This window comes from Drosophila arizonae, chromosome 5, assembly GCF_054131065.1.
Source record: "Drosophila arizonae isolate 15081-1271.41 chromosome 5, UAZ_ARI_1.0, whole genome shotgun sequence".
Classification (NCBI taxonomy): domain Eukaryota; kingdom Metazoa; phylum Arthropoda; class Insecta; order Diptera; family Drosophilidae; genus Drosophila; species Drosophila arizonae.
The window spans coordinates 12,299,341-12,324,900 of NC_142925.1; the positions used below are offsets into that span (position 1 = coordinate 12,299,341).

The following is a 25,560-nucleotide window of genomic DNA, read 5'->3' on the forward strand; positions in this document are numbered from 1 at the left end:
CACTCAAGGTGCATAATTCAGGCCGCCTTGAGGCATGGCGCCCCGACTCAGACCCGGACCCAAGCCCGGCGCCATGAATTGCCCGTAAAATGCTCTTTGCGCTGGCCACGCAGCGCGGCTGGAGGCAAAACTTGAGCTGTTTATAGCCAGGGTCTTGAGCGCACTTACCACTTGCCACTTACGTGGTCCCTTCAAGGGGCAATAACAAAAGGCGCCGCAAAATGTTGCGCTGCGCCTGCTCATTATGTGCGTGCAGGAGGCGGGGCAGCATCCCTCAAGTTTACCTTAATGTAGTTAGCACTTGATTTCGCCTCACCTGTGGTTATGGTTGTTGTTGGCCCTGTCCCACCTCCACCCCGCCCCCGCTGGGGCCAGGCGCCAGCGTTAGTCGACAATTTCACGCATCCATTGCTTCCAAAAACATTTGTTTTTCATCACTTTTGCGGTCCGGGACGAAAGGTCCCGGAATCATAATCTACGGCCACTTCTGCCTGTTTACGGCCTGCGAGCCAAAAACCAAAAATAAAAAAGGGCACCCAAAAGCCAAATATTTTTGCGCAACATAAAAAAAGAAAAACAATGTGCAACATCTGAGTAACAACGTGCAACAGTGCCGAAAGTTTTCTTTTTTTTTGTTTTTCGTTTTTTGTTTTTTAATGCTGTTTGCTCAGCCACTTAGCGAGGGAGATAGACGGGCCCCTACTCTGCTGCCCTCTCACACTCGCACTCTTATGTCATCCCGTTGCGATCTGTTAATTAACAGCAGTCATTGCTGTTATTATCGTTTCATTACAGAGAGCAGAAAAATCGACTTGAGCTAAAATTAAATAGATTTATTATTCAATAAATTGAACGCTTACGCTTACAACATATTTGTGGCTAATTTAGTTTAATTTAGTGTTGGCTTTGGAGTAGTAATTGTTGGTAAGGTGGTGTGCGGGTGGTAAGGGGGATGGTGCGGTACATCTTCTTATTTAGAGAGTGCCAATGCGCAAACAGTTTTGTATTTTTTATTACTTTATGTCATAAGATAATTACTTTAGATGTATATATAATTATGTGTGTGTGTGTGTGTATGCGTGTGTGTGTGTGTGTGTCTATATGGGTTTAGGCTCTCATAATTGTATTTATGTCTATATACTATGCTTTATGGTTTATATGGTCAAAATGCAAATGTGTGTGTGTGTGTGTGTGTGTGTGTGTGAATGTTCACTTAGAACTATATAAAGATAGAGTATACATATACATATACATATACATAGATATATTATGTATATATGGAGAGATATTTACTACTACATAGCAATTATTGATATGTACACAAGCTTTTGCAGCCTAACACAATTTCGAATATTTAAAAAAAATAAACATTAAAAGAGCAAAGTTAAAATATATTAGATTATTTTCTTTTTTTTTTTTTTAGTAAAACTAAATTTGCCGGGCCGGGGGGCGGAGCACCCCTAAACAACTAAACAAAAGTATTATTAAGTTTTTATCTGCGCTTCTGTTGCTTCTGCCTCTCTATCTCTTCTACCTCTTCTTCTACCTCTTCTTCTTCTTGTTATTGTTGTTGTTGTTGTTGCTGCTTATAACTAGGGCCTATTAATAAATACAATGCTCGCAAGCTTGTCTTTTATGCAAAGTGTGTGGAAAATGAACATACATACTAATCGATATATCGTGTATATAGATATATACGCATATATAACTATATATATATATACGTGTGTGTGTGTTTGTGGTTTCATAATGGGCGCGTGGTTGTAACTGCTATGTGGATGCACTTTTGTCTTAGCCAGGCTAACGAGTTTGCACACACACACACACACACACACATACATCATTCCTTCTGTATTTAGATGTGTGTGTGTGTGTGTCTGCTTCATTTTTTATTTTTCTGAAAAATATGACTTTGGTATTCCTATTTCTTTCGCCTTTGCCTTGACCAATCGCACTCTACGAACTGGCAACAGCATCTTTTAACAGCGACCCCACAGCCACGCCCACGCCCATGCCCACACCCATGCCGACACCTAAACCTACGCCCACGCCCCCATTGACAATGTCTTCAGCCGGCTGCGCCTCCTCCTCCTCCTCCACGTTTGCCTCGCTCTGGCCAACCTCCTGGCCGCCACTCTCGTTGGCCTCCTCCGGCGCTGGCTCCTCGCTGGCGCCGCCGCCTTCCGCGACTGCAGCGGGCGTCGCAACTGCAGCGTTGTCTGGCTCGGGGTCGGAGTCGTCGCCGTCGCCGTTGTCGTCATCGCCGTTGCCATCGCCGTCGTCGTCGTCGTTGCCGTTGCCGTTGTGACGCTCGCGTCCGCCTGGATTGGCCACCAGCATGCCCGAGTACTTAATGCCATTCAGCTCCAGATTGACAATCAACTGCTGCTCGCCATTTGCGCCGGTGCCTGTGCACAGAAGCGGATGAATGATTAGATTGGGAACGAACGCTCCTAATTGGATTGCTTACCATTGCGTGCCACTTGAAACTGCATGCCCGACAGCAGGCTGAGTGTCTCGAGGGGATTTAGCTTGAGGCCGCCTCCACTGCCGCCTCCGGCTTCACCCACGCCGCTGCCTGCGCCGCTGCTGCCACTGCTGCCGCCCACAGCTGTGCAGCTGTCCTTGGAACTGGACTGTGCCTTGCCGGTGGCGCTCTTCTTCTTGGTGGAGACCGGCGAACTGTGACGATGGCCGCCCGAAGCTGATGCCGTGGTGGAAGTGCTGGGTGAGTTCTCAATGGCCGAGTCATCCGACTTGTCTAGATGATTCTGATGATGATGGTGATGATGATGGTGGTGATGGTCGAGCTCATGATGACCGTTCAGCGGCTGGGGCTCGCTGTCGTCGTGCATGGACGAGGAATTGCCGGTGGTATTGTGCTCAGCATTGCCGTAGTCATCCTCTGGCTCGCCATCGGACGCGGCGTCCTGTTGCTGCTGCTGCTGGAGCAGCTGCTGCTGTTGCTGCTGATGCAGATGATGGTGGCTGTTGCTGTTCGCCTGGTGATGGAAGCCGGCGGCGGCTGCCACAGCGGCCATGTTGTGTGGATTCAAATAGAAGTTAGCGGGAAAACCGGGCGGCATCAGGCCGCTGCCCACACGTTTCGCTGGCGGCGGCTGGTGTGGTGCATCATCCTGATCCGCCGGCTCTGGCGTCGGATCGCGTTCGCGTTCTCGTTTAATGTGATTCAGATTCAGAGTTGGCGGCGAATCGGATAGGTTCAGGGCTTCGCTAAAGGTGGGCGAAATGGCAAACGAAAAGCTTTACGGTTAGTGTCTAAACTAAGCGCAAATGGTGCGTGCCTAGGCTACACACTATGTATAACACTTACCGCTGCTGTGGCGACGTGTGCGCCGAACCGTTTGGACTGCTATTGTGATACATGTGCCACAGCGCCACCTGTGCACTCAGCGCATCGCGCGTGCTCAGCTCCGGACTCTGGGAGCGCTGTCGCTGCTGCTGGTGATGATGCAGCGACTGTTGCTGCTGCTGGTGTTGTTGCTGCTGTTGCTGTTGCTGCTGCTGTTGGTGCTGCTGCTGCTGCTGTTGGTGATTGTGTGTGGCAGCCAGCACAGGGTTAGCGTTTTGCTCCTTCTTGGCCTGTATGAGCTGCAGATACTCCATCATGCGATTCTCGATCTCCTGCGTCATCAGATTCGGCATCTGGCCAAACGCCGGCCCGCCCATCAGTCGGCGGTGCGCTGCGGCGGCTGCTGCCGCTGCCTGCGCCTGCTGATTGTTGGCCGCCGCGGCGTGTGTGACCAGAGCCAAGGGCGACATTTGTTGCATGCCACCGGGCAGTGGAGCTCGCGAAATGGGTGTCTGCAAGAGCCAAGGAGTTTAGCAAAGAGAGAAAGAGAGAGAGAGAGAAAGAGAGAGAGAGAGAGGTGCTTACCAGCGGCATCTGATTGTGCATCGCCTCGTATTGGCCGTAACTGGAGCGACGTCCTTCGCGCCGATTGCCATCGATGGCCGCCTGCAGCTCGGCCGGTGTGCTGAGGTTCTTCTTCTCGCACTCGTACGGGTACAAATACTTCATGTATCTGAAAGATGCATAAAATTATTAATAAGCGCAGCAAACATGCATCGAGTGCAAGGAAAACACATTGCAGCGCTCTGCTGTCCTGTCGCCTTCACGTTTATATTGAATTATCGTGTAAATATGAAACGTGACGAGCTCAAGAGCAAACAAAGGAGCAGCAGCCGGGCAACCGGGCAGCATGCAACATGCCACATGCAGCATGCAACAGGCTTTAGGCTACAGGCTTGCAACTGCAGTCGATCGATCGTCGCTTGATCGGTTTGCCGATGTTTGATTGTTTCGTTCGCTTTTTATTTGCTCGCCAAGCGGAGGCAAACTCTATTTGATCAACGCATAGTTCTCGGGCAGGTGTCATATACGAACTGCAAATACTCTACGATTTGCACTAGACTTACTGTGTGCGCAGCGTGAATGCGGCACTGGTGATGCTCGATGGCAGATGCAGCCCCTTGATGATCTCCTGCCAGAGCTTCTTGTTGATGACATCGACGAGGCCGCCGCGCGCTATCACCAGATTATATAGTTCATACAGATCCAGCACCGATTTGGCCATGATTGGCAGCCGATTGATGGGTGTGCCTGTGTTTGGAATAAAGAGATCAAATACAGATAAAATAGAGATAAAATAGAGATAAAATAGAGATAAAATAGAGATAAAACTTCGATCTACATGCAACTGGAGAAATTAGCAATGCGTTTTGTTTGCGCCATAAAGCAGCTTCCACTTGTGGCATGTAAATGTTTTCTAATGCGCTTGTTAAATGCAGCAGCAAGCAAAACACGATTAAACGATGCCATAAAACAGATTTATTGCATTGCATCCTATCTGCCTACGCCACGCCTCTCTCGCACGTTTCGTGCCCCGGGGGCAATTAACACTCGTTGCTAACAACAACTTCCAAGTGCAGACCTCTCTCTGTGTCCATCCGTCCGTTTGTCTGTCTGTGTGTGCACCGATAAAAACATAAATAAATCCAGATCGATATCCAAAATGTTGCCGGCATACACATGTTTGTACATGTGTCTATATGTGTTTATGGCGGCTAATCATCATCATCATCTGTGGCTCATCAGCTCAGTTCTATTTCTCATTCGAATCGTATTCGTATTGGTATTCGTATTGTATTATTCGATTTTCACTTGCCACGCCTAACACCCATTTGCCTGCCTGCCTGCCTGCCCATTTCATTTTGTTTGGATGCGTCCAAAAGAGTAAAAAAGCAAATAGCAGCAGCAGCAGCAGCGACTGCAGGCCTAGACGAAGCTCAAATACCCTGCACTCTTGACTGGGTTTATGGGATTTGTATTGCTCTTGAGAATTGCATTGAAAGGTGATGTATAGAACAGAGCATAGAAGTCAATTTTGCATTTTAGCCGAGGCATGCTCATAAGTATAACAGTTTCAATAGTACAGTTGCAACCTATAATATCCATAATTGATATTCATATGACCTCTCAATCAGGTTTAGCATCTATTACAATCGAATTTTGCACAATACAGCAGAGCATAGAGTCAATTTCAGACTTTATCAAGGCATATCCCTGTATAACAGTTTAAATAGTACAGTAAAAATATATAACTTCTATATTTGATCTCCATATAATTAGATGAGGTCTCTATCAAGTTTAGGATCTATTTTCACAGCTTTAAAAGTTGATGAGAAGCGCATAGAAGAGCGGTAATTGAAGTTGAAGATCGAAGCATATACTAAATCGTTGCCCAGGTATAACAGTTCATATAAACCTTCAATAGTTCCGCTAATAACTATCATTTATACCTAATATAATAATAATTATGTTTATTTTTTATCAATTTTAGTTTCTATTAAATCTTCTGCTCTTCACATTCTCTTCCCATCTCTCATTACACACCTCTCTCTTTATAGCGATGTACCCCACTCGTGTAGCGCAGTGGCGCATATAAAAATCAAATCAACTTGCATAATTGCTGTACGTGAGTAACTTGATTTTGTACACTGATTCAGTGCGAGAGTGAGCAGCTCTCCCCCTCCCGCTGCCCCTGCCCCTGCCCCTGCCCCTCTTTCATCTCAAACGATACAAATACAATTTTGTTGAATATCATTTAATGCTGCACGGCCGGTGCTGCTGCTGCTGCTGCCAATGTGGCCTCTCGAGTTTTTATGAGCCCGAAGGAATCAATCAAACTCGTTGATGGACGTGTTGATTGAATGAAAATACGTTTTTGTTTTTTATGCATATAAACAAATATGAGGCGGGGCGCGGTGCGGCGCAAGCGGGCAACGATGATTGCATATCAGAAAAAAATAAAAAAGCATAGGGAATAAAAACGAGTAAATCGAACAATTTATTTTGTGGTCCGTGGCTAAGGACAAGGCCAGCGGAGCTGGGGGTGTTTTCGATTGCGATGATGCGATCATTTGGATCACTGCACGAGCCACAAAAGCCAAACAACAACAACAACAACAGCAAGAAGAGAGAAAAATATTCACAATCAATGCAAGCAATTTAATGATTAACTTTGCTCCAATCTCTCAGCGATCATTAAACCCGAACAGAAATCTTCAAACAAATCGCCAACTTCGCCTCTGGCTGCCAACTTGCAGCTTGTTGTCGATCGAATTGGCCAACTCCTCGGAGTGGCAGCAACACGCACATGTTGCGCATGATGCTAACAAATTTTGGATTTTTTTTTTAATAATCATTATTATTGTGCAACTAGTAAACTTTATATATCGTATAAACCCTATTTTGATTGAATGAAAACTCTGCTCTTATACTGAGGATTATTAACTGAAAGTGTGTATTCCCTAGCAAGCTTCTGCGTCATCCTATTGACTTTTGACATTTATAGAATATAGATTTATTATATTACTATACTATTATATTACTAACTATAAATATGAAACGATCTTTCCTAGTTAAGGAGATCTTATCTTATGTGTTTTGCCTAAAAATCAAACAATTTTCTTATTTTATATTCACATAATCCCAAGTTGTCCTACAAGGCCTCTCTAGCTTATCTCCCACTGTACAGTGGATTTACCTCCAGTATTTTCTCATTTTTTGACATCAGACAACTTTGACTTTGATATCATCCTGAACAACATTCAGAATATACACAATAATATCCTATAATATATACAATAATATCCTATATGCAGAACAGAAACATGCCATAGTAAAACATATTTTTAATTAACTTTTAATTAACTCTAATAACTTGAGCTGATGTGATCCTGAATAACACTCAGAATACAATACAATAATTTCCTATAATCAGAACTGAAATATGCCATATTTTTGATTAGCTTGAGTCAGCACACCTCGAGCTGATATGATCCTGAATAACATTCCGGTTCAGTAGATCAAAAATCTCAAAGCTCTAACTTTCAAATCCTATTTCTTAAATTCCATATTATAGTATATAAGATATATTATAAAGACATAAATTCCAATTACTTTGCAATTGGCAAATTCCTACAGTCAAATGCCCAGACAATTGTAAACAAGTTAAAAGCAATTTAGTGAGTTGAACGAATTTGTAGTTGGGCAACGGCTGATGACAAGCGACGATCGCTATAAACGGTATTTATTTATTTTTATGCATTGTTTTCCTAGATGTCATGGCATTTTAATGGAATCTAGAGAAATTTGATAGAGTCTGAAATCATAACGCACCTACTACAGACAGTCCCTCACCCCGCCAGCCTGACAGCTGATTTAGTTTGGGTTGGCTGTTTGAATTTCTATTTGTTGTTGTTGTTGTTTTTGTTTTTGTGATTTTTTGGTTGGCGCTCGCGTTCAGACTGGATCTCGGTGGGAAGGGTCTGTCAGGCGAGCACTGAGAAATATCTACAGAAATAGCGCGCCCGGTTGATAAGTGATTGACGTCTTTTAATTAAGAATTGCGCCGCTCTTCGCTGCACAAACACAAACACACACACGGGCCACAGACAGAGACAGAGATAGAGATAGAGATAGAGACAGAGCAGCAGTCATAGGGAAACATATTTAGTTTATATATTTTTTCAGCATAATTTCCGTTATACGTTATACGTTATAGTTGTATAATTGTATAATATCGCAGAGCAGATATAAATATAGTTATAGATACAGATACAACTGTGTGTATGTGTGTGTGTGTGTGTGCGGGCGACACTTTAGACAGTCAGTCACAGACAGAGTCACAGTGACTGTCACAGTCACAGTCACAGTGAGCGCGCTGCCTGCACATGCATACATACATGTACACACATGTCAAAACTTGAGCGCATGTGACAGATTAAAATCCATTAAGTTGTCAAGCATTGAGAGATATGTGTAGCTAAGCATATATATCTATACATATGTATATATGAATGCAGCACATATGTATGTATATATGTGTGTGAATTAGATAAAATAAATAAAAGAAAACGAAATACGAATGCAAATTTTATTGCTCTGTGGCCGCATGTTGCAAGTCGAGCTTAAGCATTAGCATGTTTATAAGGCAATACATGCACACACACGCACGCACACACTCACCTAGCAACACATATGTTTAGTGCTTGTAATTTAGCTCTTTGGCTTTTTCTTTGCACAATCTTTTTGCTTCGCATGTCGCAAATGCAAATATCAACAAATTTAATGCACTGCGGCAATGCGCAAATACTTCAACGTGGCTATCGCGACTCTGTGACTGGCCAACAGCAGTGAGGACCTATACATGTGTGTGTGTGTGTGTGCGTGTGCTTGTGCCACAGGAAGTGACATTTGTTGTGGGCCAAAAAGCTCACGGCCGTTGCATGCCACATGCTCATGCCCATTCAACTGGGCAATTGTTAATTTCATTAATGACGAAACTTAAAAATAGTCGCAATTTGTTCAGTGCAGCATTTTTAAGTACTCATGTGCATGGAGAGAGAGGGAGAGATAGCGAGAGCCCCCCACGCCCCCCTTCAGCCATGCGTTGCACCGTTTGCTTGACTGTAATTTGGAGTGACAAAACGACAAAAGTGCGGCATCATTTTAATGATTTCTCTGGCGTTCGGTGGAAATTTCTGCATATTTTAATGCGCTCGCACAGTGGAGCCGACAAATCAAACGGCAAAGTGCCGAGAAATTTATTCAATTAACATAATTTGAGTCCGTCCGAAACGCAAACACTTCAAACTTGCCTAGCTGAGTCAGCAGATGCACATGCAAATGCAAATGCAACAACAGCCGATCAACAGAGAGCGTCAAGTGTTGTTCAAGTATGCCTGCCCCACTGTCCCCATGTCCCATGCCCCACTCTGCCCATGCCACATGCCCATATAGAGCTGCTGGTAGATGAACTTACCGCGCTTTTGCATAAACGAAAACAAATCATCGAGAAACTCCTTGCGCTTGGGATCATCATTGATTTCATAGAGCTGCGAAATAGAACACGTAAAATTCATTATTATAACTGTTATAATTATTATTATTATGAGTGTATATATTAACATTGGTATGTGCATATTTTCAATAAAATGATTATCATTTATTTACATTCCAATCATCATATTCTTGATATCTATTTTATTCATTGTCAATTTGATTATCACGGTGTTAATAAATTCATTTTTATGATTATAATCATTGGCATTATTGTCATTGTCATTAATAAGATTATCTCTATTATCACTATTTTAATCAACATTTTTTAATAATTATTTTTTAAATTGAATATAATAATCATAATCATGCTCATTGCCATTACTCATTACTTATTATCAATTTTAAAATAATTATTTTAATTTAAAAATTGTATATAATAATAATAATCATCATAATCATATTGATAATAAAAAGCATAATTATTATCATTGTCATTATTAATTTAAATATATTAATAAATTATTGATAATAAATAAATAAAATATTTTTAATATATTACTAAACAAAAAAAATCCTATACGAATCATAATTATTTTCGGAATCTTGAATAAAATCAGCTCTGGCATTATCATAGCCATAAGTATGCTCATTATCATGATCATTTACATAGCCACTTCTATTACGATTATCAATATATGTGTTTGTATATAATCATGTAATTATCATTATTTAATATTTGTATATATGTATAATCATAATCATAATCCCTAGCTTCAATCTTAATCATCATCATTGGCATACTAATTATCATTAGTATTATAATTATTATGCAAATTATTTCTATCATTGTTCATCACAGTGTAGTACATTCCATTATTATGATGATTTGCCATATATAAATATACATATATACAAACATACATATATTCATATATTATTGCGCTAACAATCAATGAACAATAATAGGGGCTCAAATACTTGACTTGTGGGCCAATGGATTGGCACAAAATGGTTGCCACACGCTATTCTATTGTGTTGTGCAGTGTTGTTTACTCGTGTTTCTCTTCTGTTTTTTGTTGTTCGCTTCGGTGTTGGTTAACAGACAATAGACGCCGTGACATGGCTCGACCCTAGGTCTGGCGACAACAGGGGCGCGTGTTTCTCTAAATGCTACTCTCTATCTCTCTCACTCCCTCTCTCTCTCTCTTTCTCGTTCTCACTCACTCAGGCAGTCAGTCAGTCGCTCACTCACTCACTGGGGGTTGCAAGCGCTCACGCATACCAAGGCAAAACGTGTGAAACACCCCAATGAGCATTAAAAAGGGCAAGGCTTGAGGCTTGAGTTGAGCGTGTGAGCGAGTGGCCTGGCACAATTCATAATTAGGTGATAAAGATGAGAATCTTTGTATGTAGTAGTTATGTATTTAGGTCTCTATGTACAGCGAAACATGCAGTTCGAATGAGATGGGGCAAGGAAATGCGATAAACTCTTTGTATAAAGCAATAAATTCATTTCAGATCAATTCCGAGCAATGGATATAAAGAGAACAAAGGCAAATGTGTTTGTTTATGAATCAGCTAAATATATTAGAATATTTTTTAAATTTAGCTAAAGATATGTTAAATAATTATTAAAGTGTGAAAATGCATTTTTTTTATTTCACAAATTTTAATTTACTTTACCCTACTCTCAATTCCAATATTATAAATTCCAGCTACTGCTACTTCTATTTTAATGAAAAATACTGCTACTAATACTACTATTTTCATGAACCTTACAGCTACTACGATTTTCATTTATCTTTGGTCCTCGACTAGCCAAATATTTATATTATTAATTTATTTAAATTTGGCTAACTGAAAGAATTCGAATAGTAGAAATTGACGCTACTACAGCAGCTACTATTTTCTACGACTATTTTCATGACCTGCTCATACTACTACTACTATCGTCATTTGCTACTACTACTACTACTACTACTATTTGCTTGAGCTACTACTACTACTATTTGCTTGAGCTACTACTTCTACTACTATTTACTTAAGCTACTACTCTTACTACTACTATTTGCTTGAGCAACTACTATTACTACTACTATTTTCATGAATATTATTACTGCTCCTACTACTACCATTACTACAACTACTATTACTATTTCTACTACCACTAATATATCCATGAACCCAACTGCATACCTTTTATACCTTTCTCTGCACTAATCATTATGGCATTCCAGCAATCTATATTCATGTAGTATTCTAAGTATTCACTAGTTGTTGTACATATTCGTGATTATTCATTTCTCTTTTATTTCGTATTTTTTCTCTCCCTCTCTCTCTACTTCATGGCTCCTCAGGCGCACACTCTGACCTTTAACCCATTTGCCAGCGAAGTTCCTTTGGCCTTATGTGTTTTGTTTCTTAGTTAAATTATAGGAGCCTAGCTAAAACCTTCTGCTATACGTACACACACACACACACTCATGTGTGTGTGTGTCTCTCTGTGTATAAAATTAATGACAACATCTGAGTGAACTCATCAAATTTGGAATTCATCATACTTTCCGCCTACTAAGCTAAGGCACAGGCAAAGGCCCAGGCACAAGCACAAGCCTTGGCTCTGGCTTGGAGTTGCTGTTGCTGTTGCTGTTGCTCTCTGTTGCCTCTGTCTTCGGCTTTGGGTGCACATTCTAAGTCAATGCGAATGATGATGAACTGCCTCGCATCCCCACTCGCATAAATGATTTAAAACGCGACTGTAGCCCAGCAACACAACGTGCAGATGCTGCTGCTGCTTCAGCTGACTCTCCGTCTGAGCTGGACTGAGGCTGAGGCTGAGTCTCTGAGTCAGAGCCCGCGCCGATTCATTGCCATTGCCCCCAACCTGAGAGTTGGAGCTCCGAATTCAGCGAATGCAACTGCAACACACAACTCGCCGCAACTTCGACTGGCTGGCTCGGCTCTCTGGCTGCTTGTTTTTTATGATGCACGACGCCCACAAGAGTTATAGTGTGTGTAGAAATACACATATATATCAACATTACTTATACATATATACATATATATGTGTGTGCATATGTCTGCTTGTATGTGTATCAGCATATGCGTATTTCATATATTCCGCTTTATGCCGGCTGCAGAAATTGATTGAAGCTCAACTTGAAGCGCTTTTACGTTTAATGCTTTTTCACGGACTTTTGGCCAAAAACCAAAAAGAAATAAATTTGTTATTTATTTATTTTTGCTTTGCTTTTTTTTTTGGCATTTTTAATTAAACTTTTGAGTGGAGTTTGAATGCCTATGAATTGGCAATATTTATGATCATATTTGTTGCAGTTGTTGTTGTTGCTTTTGAGTACCTCCTGTATTTGATCCTCGGAGATGAGCATGTTGGCAATTGATTGATTAAGACACACACACACACTCAAACACTTTTCACTTTGTTTTTTATTTTTTTTTTTTTTATTTTTTTTTCTGTTTAATTGCAAACTTGTTGCACTGCTCAACGGTTTTTCGATTTTCCTTTTCCTTTTTCTGTTGGTTTTTTGATCAACTTGAATATCTTTCACGCAGGTTGCAGCCACATCGATTGATCAACGCGACGATGCAACGCCATCAAAGGTCGTTTATCAACTAAAAATATGTGAATGTGCCGTCGAGTGCAGCAATCGACGCTGACGTCGCTGTACAAATCAAATATGTGTAAGTGTGCGTGTGCGTGTGCATGTGCATGTGTGTGCGTATCTATGTGCGCCTTGGGCTGCACGTCTGCCTGCCTCAGTTGTCTGTGTGTGTGCATTAATAATATGTACCTAATAAAAATGAAGTTCGCTTTGGGTTAGCCTGCCCAGGCAACCCTTGTCCAAATCCATATGGCCCGAGTCCTGGAAATTGGTTGCGGACTTGCATCACAGCAGCAGGAGCAGCGGCAGGAGCAGCGGCAGCCGCAAGCGCAGGTCAAGTTCACAAATCCGCCTAGTCTTTGGCAATAAAACAATAAAATACCCTAACAGAAGTTCTAGACCAATCATAATCGTTTTTATAACTACACACACACACTCGCACACGGTTTGTTGAGGACACATGGCACACACACACACATATATATAGATACACACTCGGGGTTCGGTTATAAAAATAATCTCACTTATTTGTCGCTAGCATTGCGGACTAGTACCTAAAAATGTGTGCTTGAAATTTGAATCCTTGATTCTGGGAATTGTCAAATGCGTTTTGCCAGATCAAAGTGTGTGTTAATGTGTGCCAGTGTGTGTGTGTGTGTGCCTGCGTGTGTATGTGTGTGTATGTGTGTATAATTTATAACTATCAGCATGGAAAGTGCAAGGTTTCCAAATGGAAATGCTACTAAAAATTATATGACAAGATCCCGTTGCATGTTTCTTTCCGAGCTCGCCTCGTTCGATCGCCTCATAATTTGTCCAGTCTCATTTACACATGCTCATTACACACACACACACATACAGAGGCACACATGTAGTGTGCGTGTGTGTGTGTATCTTGTGTACATATTTATTTAAGAATTTCACACTCGTTATTGAAAATCTGTTGACCAGATTTTTGTTTTGTTCACTTTAATTAACTGAAATTCGTTGAGGTTTCGTTGTTGCCTTCTTTATTTCTCTTCCTCTTTCATTTTTGTTGTACTTTATGGCCTTTGTTGATTTAAGCACTTCTTTAAGTACAGTGCTTACTGATTAAAAGCAGCTCAAAGGCGAAAAATATAAATGACACACAAATCAAATCCACCTCGATTGCAGCAGCAATTCATTGAATAAATAAGCATTTTGAATTTCATAAGATTCGCACAGAATGGAATGAGGTAAGAAAGTCGGACCTCAGTGACTCCAAAATACCCGTTCAATGTATAATAATTGGTAACAATAGAAATCTGCGGTAATTTTGAAATTTTTTGGTTTTAATATTTTGGAATATACAGGTTTACCAGATGGATATATCTACTACATACTGTTGATCCTTGCTGGTTGGCTTATATGTAGATCTAGTATATCCCGAATTGTGTTAAAAGAAGAACATCTGAACGATCTTGAGATGAGAATACCAAAGAGCATCTACTTAAAATTTCAAATCTCTATTTAATTCTTTTCTCTTATAGTATATATAGTAAGGCCTGGTTTGCCACGCCTTTAATGAATATAGAGGGGGCTATCGATGGTTTCAATATCTAATCTGTTCTCATCAAGAGCGTGCCACACCCATAGTCAAGAGACTATGCAAAACCAACATACTCTCTTCATATTCTGAATCTCATTTTCTTACTCTCTGACATTACATAAAAAAAAAAAAATAAAAAAAAATCCCATAAGCCAATTTCACTACAATAAAAGCACTAAAAACTTAAAGTGAAAACTTTTGCCGTATTGCCAAAAAGTCCGAAATGAAAACGAATTATATTTACGTATGGGCTGGGTCTGGTCTTGAGCGGGCCGAAATAAATCGATTTTTTGAAATGGACCAATAAAATGTAAGTTATAAAACAAAAGTGAACTAATTTGCAAGAGTTGCCAACGGCGATAATTAATTTTTTTTTTTTTTTTTTTTTTTTTGTATTTGTGTTAATTATTTGAGAACGTTCGCTGCCCATAATTAAAATGGAAATTCATTGCCTTTTCCTACAAATCGGCAATAGAATAAATAATTATTAACACGAAATAATGGGCAACAGTGCGCCAACAGTTTCATAATCCAGAAAGTGCAATTGTATATATATATATACAATATATATGTATATATGTATATACAAAGGAAATGTTCGTATGATAAAATAAAATAAAATAATATTGGAAAATGCTTTGGGGTCTGTCTATAATTAAACATAATTATTCAGTATGTACAGATAATTGACATTGATTAATGAGAGCAAGCCAACTACATATATATATATGTGAATATATATGCATATATATATAAAGCAAAACTAAATCATATAGAAACGAGGAAAAAAAATACCAAAATAATATTTCGTCTTCGTCTGAAGAGATGAAGAGCTGAATAGATGGATGGATGGATAGATGGATGGATGGATAGTTGCTTTGGATGTCTGATGACGATGACGATGAAGGCGAGTGGCGTTGGGGCGGCAGTCGCAGTCGCAGTCACAGTCGCAGTCGCAGTTGCCCCACACCCGTGTAGAATGATTTTCTTTTTTGGCATCTCACGAGGCGGCGGCAGACAAATTCAAAATGGCTTTTCATACGCGGCAGCTCACTCACTCAATTAACATAATTATCGTTTTGAGCAGCGCTGGCCACATTTTCACAAATTAATGAAAGCCGCCATTTTGTGGCGCAGCAGCGGCATCAAACTGTAGCTGCTTGAAAGGGATTAGGCAACCAAGAAAGGGGTCCAACGGAACCTACCAGAAGCCAGAGAGCAACCGAGTAGAGCTGAGCTGAGCTGTGCAGAGAGGCTCGCAGCTGGTTGGTAGGCGTTGGCTGGTTCACTAAGCCGGTTTGCAGCCTCGGAAGGTGTTATAAGCGTGAAGCGCAGCTACAGAGATACATTTGTATCTCTCTTTATGTGTAAGGGTCAAAGTTTTTATAGTGCATAGAGAATGCGGGCTGTTTGATGAATTACCAAAGAGACTCGGACAGTGGGAGAGAGTCGGTGTGCCGGAGAGTCAAAGAGTCGAAGGGGGTGTACGCGATGCGCCGGGCCATTCGGGCCGAGCGAACGTTAATCGAAGTTTAGTTTTTATGGCCAGCGGCAAAAGCTGTTGCGGTTCACACGGCGCAACAATTTGGCAACGGCGAGGAGCGAACAGCGAACAGCGAACGAAGCCCTAGAGTAGACCCAAACTATTTTAATTACTCGATATTGTGCACTTCTGCTACAAATTTCACGCTGGCTCTGCAGCCATGCGTGTAGAAATTCAGGCCTAAACAGCCCAACACTTCTGGGCACTTGTGGACCGCCCAGCATCTCTCGTAAGCAGAGCCAAAAAGATGAATAAACTGGCTATTTTCTCACCAAATTAGAGCGAGAGTGTGTGTGTATGCCTGTGTGTGTGTGTGCTCAAGATGTGAGCATTAATTGCTCAATTGCAGCAAACCGGAACTCTTTATTGCATGTGAACAGCTTCGGGCCGAAGCGTCAAAACGAGATCAAAACTTGGCGCATCCCCCGGCTGCACTCGTAACTGAGACAAAGAGTGAGAGAGGGAGGGAGGTAGGGAGTTAGGCAGAGATAGACAGAGACACAAACTCGACTCATCTTAACGGAAAGGCAACTGGTTCAAGATCTTGGCTATTAGCCGTTAATTGATAGTTTGCCTAAACGGCTGGACCCGAGCCTCTGCTCCGCATCGCCGCATCGCCGCATCTCCCCTAGAGAGTCTTTAGTTGTTGTTGTTGTTGTTGTTGCTGCTGTTGGCTTGGCTTGGCCTGGCTTGCCTTGTTTGCAAAGAGATTAAATTGACTAACACTAACCTGTCTGACTTGTTTGTACTGCTCTTCAAAGCTCCAGCCATTATTCTGCTGCGATGAATTGGATGCCTCGCTGGACGTCGATGAATTTGATGCGGAATTAGCTGCAAAATGACGCGCTGAGTTCAACAGTTTAAGCACCGGCTAATCCCCAGCCCCATACCAACCTTCTTTGGCGCTTGGCGCTGTCGGCGATGCAAACGAAAAGGGATGCCCATTGCCGGCATTGTTGTTGTTGTTGTTGTTGTTGTTGTTATTGTTGCTGCTGCTGTTGTTGTTGTTGCTGTTACTGTTGCTATTGTTGTTATTGCTATTGTTGCCAGTTGCATTGGTCGTGCCGCCACCGCCACCGCCACCGCTGTTGCCTCCACCTGGGCCACCTGCATTATTGTTGCCAGCTGCCACAGCTCCTCCTGCTCCACTTGCAGCAGCAGCAGCGCCCCCATTGTAGCTGGCGCCATTGCCGGCCGCCGCATTGGCCGCATGGCCAAAGGATGCAGCTGCCGCGGCGGCTGCCACCGAATTGTGGGCCAGCGGAAAGGCCGAGCTGATCGTCGTGGGCAGCATATTGGCCCCGAACGCAGCTGCATGCGCTGCCGCCGCATAGTCCTGTTCCTGCAAGCCAAACGAAAGGGAATTGAGGCCGATTGGTAAAACAGAATCAGACATGTTTACCTCCATACGGAATTCGATGCGAACTTTTTTATCAGAATAAATATTATTTACGAATTCTACGATTTAAATTCCAAATCACACAATTTGATATAAAAAGTTGTATTTAATTGAAAATCATTTTATATAAAATTCAATGACAATTTTTTATATATCAAAAAATTGTTCTAAGGTGTTTTTGTTCCTCAATTTTGATATAAATATATTAATATTTTTAATTATTATTTTTCTACATAAAAATTAAATGTGAATTTCAATTAAAAAACATCTGATTTGCTTGTTGTGGAATTTTAATTAACAATTGCTATTGTTTCAGTATTTATATAAACATCTCTATAAATTCTTGAGTGATGCATTAAATATTTTATTCAGTATAGGTTGTGTTCGCCCAAGTTGCACTACTATTTTCTTGAATATATTACTCATTTAAATAGTAGTGCAAAATAAACACTTTTTTGAATATTAGTATATATTTATTGATTTGATAAATAGTTTTTATCATTACAAATATTTGTTTTAGTATTTTTTCTATATTTTTGAACTTTATAAATTTGTTTATTTAGAAACATTTTTATTTTTTTGTTGTTTTTTTTTTATTTATTTGTTTATTTTATTTTAATTATTTATTTATTTATTTAATTTTTTTTTTTTTTTTTTTTTTTTTTTTTTTTTTTTTTTTGATAACTATAGTTTGATTTTTGCTTATTTATTTTTTATGATTTTTTTTCTTATTTTACTTTTATATATTTTGTTCAGTTTATTATTGATTGTTTTTATTTATTTATATTTTTATTTGATCTTTTTACATATTAATTTATTTTTTAAATGAAAAATGTATTCCTGTTTTATTTTATACATGTATATTTTATTTTATTTACTCCTCTTTATTTGATTTATTATATATATTTTTTTTTATTTATTTAATTAATTTTTTATTTATTATATTAGAATTTTTATTTATTTTTTTTATATATATTTTTATTTAATTTTCAAAAATATTTATTGCAAGTATATATATTTTTTGTTAACTAACAGTTTTATTATAAACAGCAAATAATCTCATATGAAATTGTTGGAGTTTTATCTTCATATACTAGACGCTCTATAAACCGTCTTTAACTTATGTCTAACTTTTAAGTTTCCTATATACCCCTTCGCCCCTCTCTCTTGCACATTTAGCTTTCGCCGCACCCTTTGCGATCCACAAATACTAGATCAGTTCTAATTTCTTTGACACTCACCATGAGGCCCACTTTCATGTCGCGCACTTGCATCTTGAGCTTCTCGAGCACGTCGCTGTGCTGGAGATTTGGAATGCTGTGTAGTCCGCCGATGCCCATGAAGCTGCCCAGAGCGTTGAGCGGATGATTCGGCGGCAGTTGATGATGATGGCTGTCACAAGCAGAAGAATGACAATTGAAACAGATGGATAATGTAGCTGATCAAGCTAATATGTATGTGTGTGTGTATGTATGTGTACAGCTAAGGCAAACTCACCTGAGTGGCAGATCTGTTTGCTGCTCTGGACTGGCAAAGTTGAGGCCAGCGCCGCCGGCGACTGTGTGACTGAGTCGAGCTGCGATTGCCGCCTTGGCGCTCAGCTGATGATGTTCACCGTCTACGGAGTCGCAGTCGCGCATCTCGTCATCCGTTCGATCGCCGTGGGACTGCAACAGAGAAAGGGAGAGCGAGAGAGAGAGAGGAGAGAATTAGTGCATCAGACATTGGGATTGATGGTGGCGCTTATGTCAAAACATGCCGCATCGATTGCGTTCAATGAATCTTGGCCAGGTCCATTGAACGCCACGATCGATGCGATTAGACGCCCGCTGTGCTGGCCAAATGTTGAATACTTTGTCAACTTGCGGCGGCTTTGCAGCGTGCGGCGTGCAACGTGTTGCGGCTGCGTGGGCAGCACTTAGCAAATGTTCATTGTTCTGGCCAAGTCCATGGCGGGACAACATTAACACATAAACAAAGAGTGGCACAGAGAGGGGGAAAGAGAGCTCCAGCAATTTCAATTGTATTGCCAGCGAGGCGACAACAAAGGTAACCACTTAATAAATTAACAATGGCAAGCCGGTAATGGCAATCAAGCAGAGCCACAACCAGACTCAGACCCAGAGTCAGAGTCAGAGTCAGAGCCAGACTTAGAGCCGCAGTCAGAGCCAGAAGAGCCGCAGGTCCGTTCAGGCCATTAAAGGCGAGTGTAGCCGCTTTGGCCGCCAGGTCGTTGCAAGTTACAGCCATGGCGTATCCGTGGCCACAGACGTTTCAAGCGTACTATTGCCAGCCGTGACTCTGGCTAGAAGTCCGCTACGCTTGGCCGGCTCTTGTTGCTGCTGCTGCTGCTGAGGCTGAGGCTGGTGTTGCTGCTGCTGCTGCTGCTGCTGCATGTCCGCGGTCCGGTCTTTGCTTTTTATGCATTTGGAGAGGTGCAAATTAAGCGCATCTGTGACTGTGTGCAAATCGGGAATTTTCAATTTAAACACATTCAAGCGGCAGCCAACCGATAGCAGCACAAACACAATGTAACCTGCCCGCACAATGTAAGCCAAGCTGAGGCAGTCACAAGTTAGACTGAGGCTAGCTAGTCCATCATCATCATCATCATCATCAGCAGCAGCAGCAGTTTGCAACTCTTTTCATATGTGTATACAACATTTATCGCCGGTATCGTTATTGTTGTTGTTGTTGTTGTCGTCTTGGTTGTCGCATTGCTGTAATCATAAATGCAACCAAAACCAAAGCACACATAGACATAGACTGAGCTCTATGGCCTGTGTGAGCTCTATGGCATTCGCAGCAGCAGCAGAGCTCTAAAGTTCCAGGAATTCTTTGAAGTTTGGCGCTAAATACAAAAGCTTTAAGTAGTACGCATAGCTCCACACTGTGACAAATTGTTGTGCATACTCTAGTGATATGGCAGATATTAATGAGTTGATAAATCAGAACTGAACTAGGGGAAATACGGCTTGAATTGGAGGTCTTCCGGGTCTAAAAATCAAGCTTGAAAGGCCTAAGATCTTAATGGAGTAATGAATGAGCTCAGAATTTGTTTAAGCCAATAAAATATCATATGCAGTTCCAGCTAGTTCTTTGATGAAGTCCATTAAATATGAAAGCTAATCAATATTGATAAGAGTATATCAATTATCCTGTTATACTTGATTAACGGACATATTGACTTAACACTCTGTCAATTATCGAACATATTGAAACAACTATGTGAATTTTACCTACAAACTTTTACTTATGCAAACTTTGAACTGCTTATTGGCTGAAACAATTTGAGGACTTGAGTTGATCAACATGCACATTGCAGCCTTTAAATTAGCCAACAAAATAATTTTAATAAATTATTTAGAAATACATATATAAAACATTTATAAAATATATAACTAAGAAAGGTACATAAACAATACCTTAACTAGGGCATCTTGTGTAAAGGAAAAACAAAAATATATAATATTCATAAGAATTATATATATTTTTATCAAACATATATAAAAACAAAAATAAATAATATTCATAAAAATTATATATATTTTTATCAAATCCATATCCATATCCATATCCATTCATATATTCTTCTCTTGCATAAATGATCATATAAATAGTTCGTAACTCATATCAAATGGGTTAAAATGCAGATAATCAATTAACATTCGGAAATTGTGCATCTCTTTTTGATTAATCAAAATTCCAATTTAATTCATTTCCACAAATAGGCATTACCTTAGCATTTCTCTCAGTGTATTCGCCGATTGCGTATGTGGCAAAAAGTATTGGCAACACCATTTGGTTAACCCCAAGCAAACTGTTATTCCAAACTGGCTCGCTCAACGATGCAAACGCGAACGCGGACGCGCATAATGAAATGGTAACGTCTCGCTCTTGCCGCTGTATAGTGGCAGCAGCCTCCGCCGCCTGCGCCTCCCCCCCAACACATTCCGGCTCTCGCTCTAAGAGTCTCCCTCTCTCTGTCTGCCTCTCATCTTGTGTGTGGCTTATATTGGCGCATATTGATCGCTGCTCGCATTGGATGCTTTGCGCTGCATTGGGTTGGTTAGTTAGTTGGCAATTCGCGGTTACCACATGCATCCAGCCATATTTGCATACACACATGCATAACAATGCAGACACATGTGTGTGTGTATGTGTGTACATCAAATTAATGTAAGTTATCGAATCCATGCGAAATATGTGCACTCAGAGGCCGATGGACGCTTCGCTGGCAACATTTTAGTTGCGGTTTGCCGTTGCCTTATTCGCCTCTCATTTTGTTGCCATTGCTGTTGACCAGGCCCAAACAATAATTGTGGTATTGGGCCTGGTCTGTGGCTGCCCCAGCCCCAGCCCCAGCCCCTGCCTCAGCCACTGCCAAAGGCGTGCAGTTTACGCCGTGTTGCACCTATAAAATGTCTAATTAATGCACAACGAATTTGCGCCGCTTTAATGTTGTTTGTGCCTCTCTCAGTTGCGTGTTGCACACAACAACAACAGCAACAACAAGAACACCAACAACAGCAACAAAATGAAGTACATTTTCTTACTTTGCTTGATGCACTTCATTAGCCAATCGATAACCAGGCGAGCTCAAGATATGAAGTCTTTATGAATATTGGATTCATATACAGCAAATTTTTTATGAAAATTTCATTGAGATAAAAATTAATATATAACATATTTAAAATTGAAATGCAAGACAATTTCTAAGCATATTTGATCGTAGAAGACCAAAATTGGATAAAAATATTTGAATGGAGTTAATTATAATTAATTATGATTAAGTATCTGAACTCTGAAGTTCCATAAAACTAGCTAAATATATTAAATGATATACGTATATATTATAATTATATAATATATCATATATGCATATGTATTAAATGATATATTTTAATTATATAATATTTATTGCCTCCCATTTATTTTTCTACACAAAAAATGGCTCCAAGCAAGTAAGAAAAATTACAATCGTCGTCTTTATACTTTATAATATAATAAAAAAAAAAAATAATAATAATAATAATAATAATAATAATAATAATATGTTAAAGAAATTATTTAAGAGACAAATTGGATCGAGTTTTCATTAATTCGAGAATTCCTTAATAACAATTTATATGAATTGGCACTGCAGGCCTTTAAAGAAAAACGCCCATAAATCCAGTTGCTCATGAAAATATTAGTAGTTTCCATTAAAGGGGAAGAAAAACTAGAAAAAGTACTATTAAGTCAAGTTAAAAATTTAGTTGTATAGTTTCCAACTGAACCACTGTAGAAGGGACCATCCTTTCCCGATATGCCACGCCCTAGTCGACATGGATATAAAATATTTAGCTAAACCTTAGCAGGATTCTAGAGGTATTTTCGGTATGCAAAGACATGCGAATAGACAGACTGACAGACAAAGCCAATATGCCCAATCAGTTCATAAATTAATATAACCGAAGCTGACAAACAATTCGGAATTGCATTCCTATTCGATTTGCATAGAAACTAATGCAGTTTCTCAATTACCGCCCAGCTCCAGCCATTGTCATTGCATATCTGTCTGGAGGTCTTTTATGTGCGACGATAATTTAATATCTCTATGCAATTATGTGTAAGTGTCGCATAAATCATGAAATGACGATAAGCTGTGCTAGTTTTCCACTATTTCAAGCAAAAGCCGCTAATGATCTTATTATATATACGAAGTTGGAACAAAAAAGAAAAAAAAAAAAGGCGATGTCGCCAGCTCAGATAGATTTCCATTGAGTTATTTGTCTAGTTGTAGATAGTATTTAGTAGCACAAGCTAGTTCCATTAATTTGGACTCAGCCTGCATTGATAGAGTCGTTCGGTATTATCGCGTTTCTTTTCTTCGTCTCTTTTGTAACTTTCATAGGAAAAGGCCGAAAAGACATTAAATCGCAATTAGACCTGCTGCAGAAGTCCCCGCGAAAACCCAATGAGTGCACCCACAATACCAAGATACGAGCAGCTACATGTGTAGTACTCACATTAGAGATACGACAATTGCGGGCAGGTATGACCGGCACCGGGTCCGGGTTCGGGTCTGGGTATGAGTATGGGTATGGGTATGAGTATGGGTTTTGGGTCCCGTTCATTGCAATTTACTTTAATAGCTTTCAATGCACCGCAAATGACGACGACGACGACGACGGCGACATTTGTGACAATATGGGGGCACAAAGAGCCGACTGGGGCAAATGTGGATACTATCTAACGGCGAATTGCATTCGTATGGGTAGAATATTCAATTTATTTGCCGTTGACAGTTTTTATCACTAATTAGTTTACATTAATTTCGATAGAAGCGCTTGAAAATAATTTATCTTAATTTATTATCATTGCATTTGACCACAAATGCATTTTAGTTAATTTCTGTCTGCTGTTGATGTTCTTGTTGTTGTTGTTATTGTTGTTGTTGTTGATATGAGCAACAATTGTCGGAAGCACTCAGGGTCGTCAGAGAGCTGACGTTGCTGCCGGTGCTGCTGCCGTCGGCATTGGCATCCAGCTTCGCTCATCATGCGGATTGCGGCCTGCACGGCGGGCAACACGGACAGAGCGGACAGCGCGGACAGCCGGACAGCGCGGACAGAGCGGACAAGAGACAACGCTGCGCCGCATGTGCAACATGCCGTGCTAATTTAAAACAAAAGGACGACAAATCCATAATGCGTCGAGTGCCGCAGTGCCAAGCTGTGAAGGGCGCAGCATGCAAACAGGATCAGCTAGCTACCAGAGGCGGAGGCAGGCAACCGTTTATTGTGTGAAGGATTAAGATTATATTGCAGGCATATCTCTTTCTCTCAGCTACCTTTCTCTTTCTTTTAAATCTTGCTATCCATGTGTGTGTGTTTTTTAGAGCGAACTGTAAACTAGATGTCCTAATGCTCCTGCGATTCAAGTGCTCTGCTCTTTGGGCGTGCTGGCGTCTTAAGTTTATTAACGATTTCTTTTCATAGTCAAATTTTGTAGAATTATCTATTATATGCATTATGTTCTGCTGTATTCCTGGAAAGCAGCTCAGTAATATTATTTTGAATTAACAAAGAATACAAATTTTGATAACCTACGGGAAAACTGAGACGTTTGGAAATTTTTCATATTTTTTTTTATTTTTTTTGCATAACATTTGAAGGATAACAATTTTATTATATTTTTAGAAAGAGAAAAAAAAAGAGAAATCAGCATCGTATGTACATATAATTATAATTTGAAATTAAAGAAAATATGTAGATTTTTAATGAAGTTAAAGAAATTTACAACTTTATTGAAGCGGATATGCAACGTTTTTAAAGCAAATAGATTTTCTATATATGGTATATGTACAAATAATACATTATTAATCAAATTAACATTAAATTTTAATTGAATTTGTTTTGATATAAAATGTATAGTTTCATATTTTCCTTTTTAATTGTATGTATAATAAATATTATATTACCAATTAAATATTATATACAAAATTGTATTATAATTAAAGCGCAATCTTCATTCAATTTTAGCTTGAGCTATACTTTCAAACTGTAAGATATTTCTGATATATGTAAAATAATATGTTTTCATGCACACCCACATGTGTAGGCACTTAAGAATAGTACACACATACAAATATACATACATCTGCACATGTGTATGTATGCACATGCATATGTAATAAATGGCGGCTTTTTCTTATATGTGAATATCTGAATAAAAATGCGAGCAAACACACATAAATAAAAATTGCTCATTTACGCATCTACCCCGTGGCGAATTATTTCAACGCGCTGCGACGATGACGACGACGACAACAACATCAACAACAACAATCAGAAAGAGCTGGCGGCTAAAAAAGTACACAAGAAATACATGTACGTACATAAATTCATAACACATACATATACACACATATATATATATATATATATATATTAAGGGCAGGACCAAAACATGTGCAACGTGGTCGATACGGAAACGCCGCTGCAGGCCGAAGAGCATGAAAATAAAATTAAAATGCAAAACGTATCTCTGAGATACATGCCCACATACACA

General features: G+C 40.0%; 1 protein-coding gene across 6 annotated transcripts in view; it reads right to left on the minus strand.

Annotated features, from left to right (window-relative positions):
* Window positions 1–818: 818 nt before the first annotated feature.
* Window positions 819–25,560, minus strand: part of retn (retained) — a 30,704-nt gene continuing 5,962 nt past the window's right edge. For 4 of the 6 annotated variants that reach the window (XM_018011747.2, XM_018011748.2, XM_018011745.2 and 1 more), the window contains 10 exons: window positions 19,003–19,172; window positions 18,747–18,897; window positions 17,001–17,448; window positions 16,837–16,952; window positions 9,351–9,423; window positions 4,441–4,624; window positions 3,899–4,046; window positions 3,335–3,825; window positions 2,471–3,234; window positions 819–2,408 (listed from right to left, as the gene is read on the minus strand). In XM_018011747.2, the coding sequence (XP_017867236.1) occupies window positions 1,957–2,408; window positions 2,471–3,234; window positions 3,335–3,825; window positions 3,899–4,046; window positions 4,441–4,624; window positions 9,351–9,423; window positions 16,837–16,952; window positions 17,001–17,448; window positions 18,747–18,897; window positions 19,003–19,172 (2,997 nt within the window). In that variant the 3' untranslated portion in view covers window positions 819–1,956. Of the gene's footprint in view, window positions 2,409–2,470; window positions 3,235–3,334; window positions 3,826–3,898; window positions 4,047–4,440; window positions 4,625–9,350; window positions 9,424–12,729; window positions 15,077–16,836; window positions 16,953–17,000; window positions 17,449–18,746; window positions 18,898–19,002; window positions 19,173–25,560 lie in introns of those variants that run through there. The other 2 variants (XM_018011746.2, XM_089469303.1) reach the window with 2 other exon arrangements.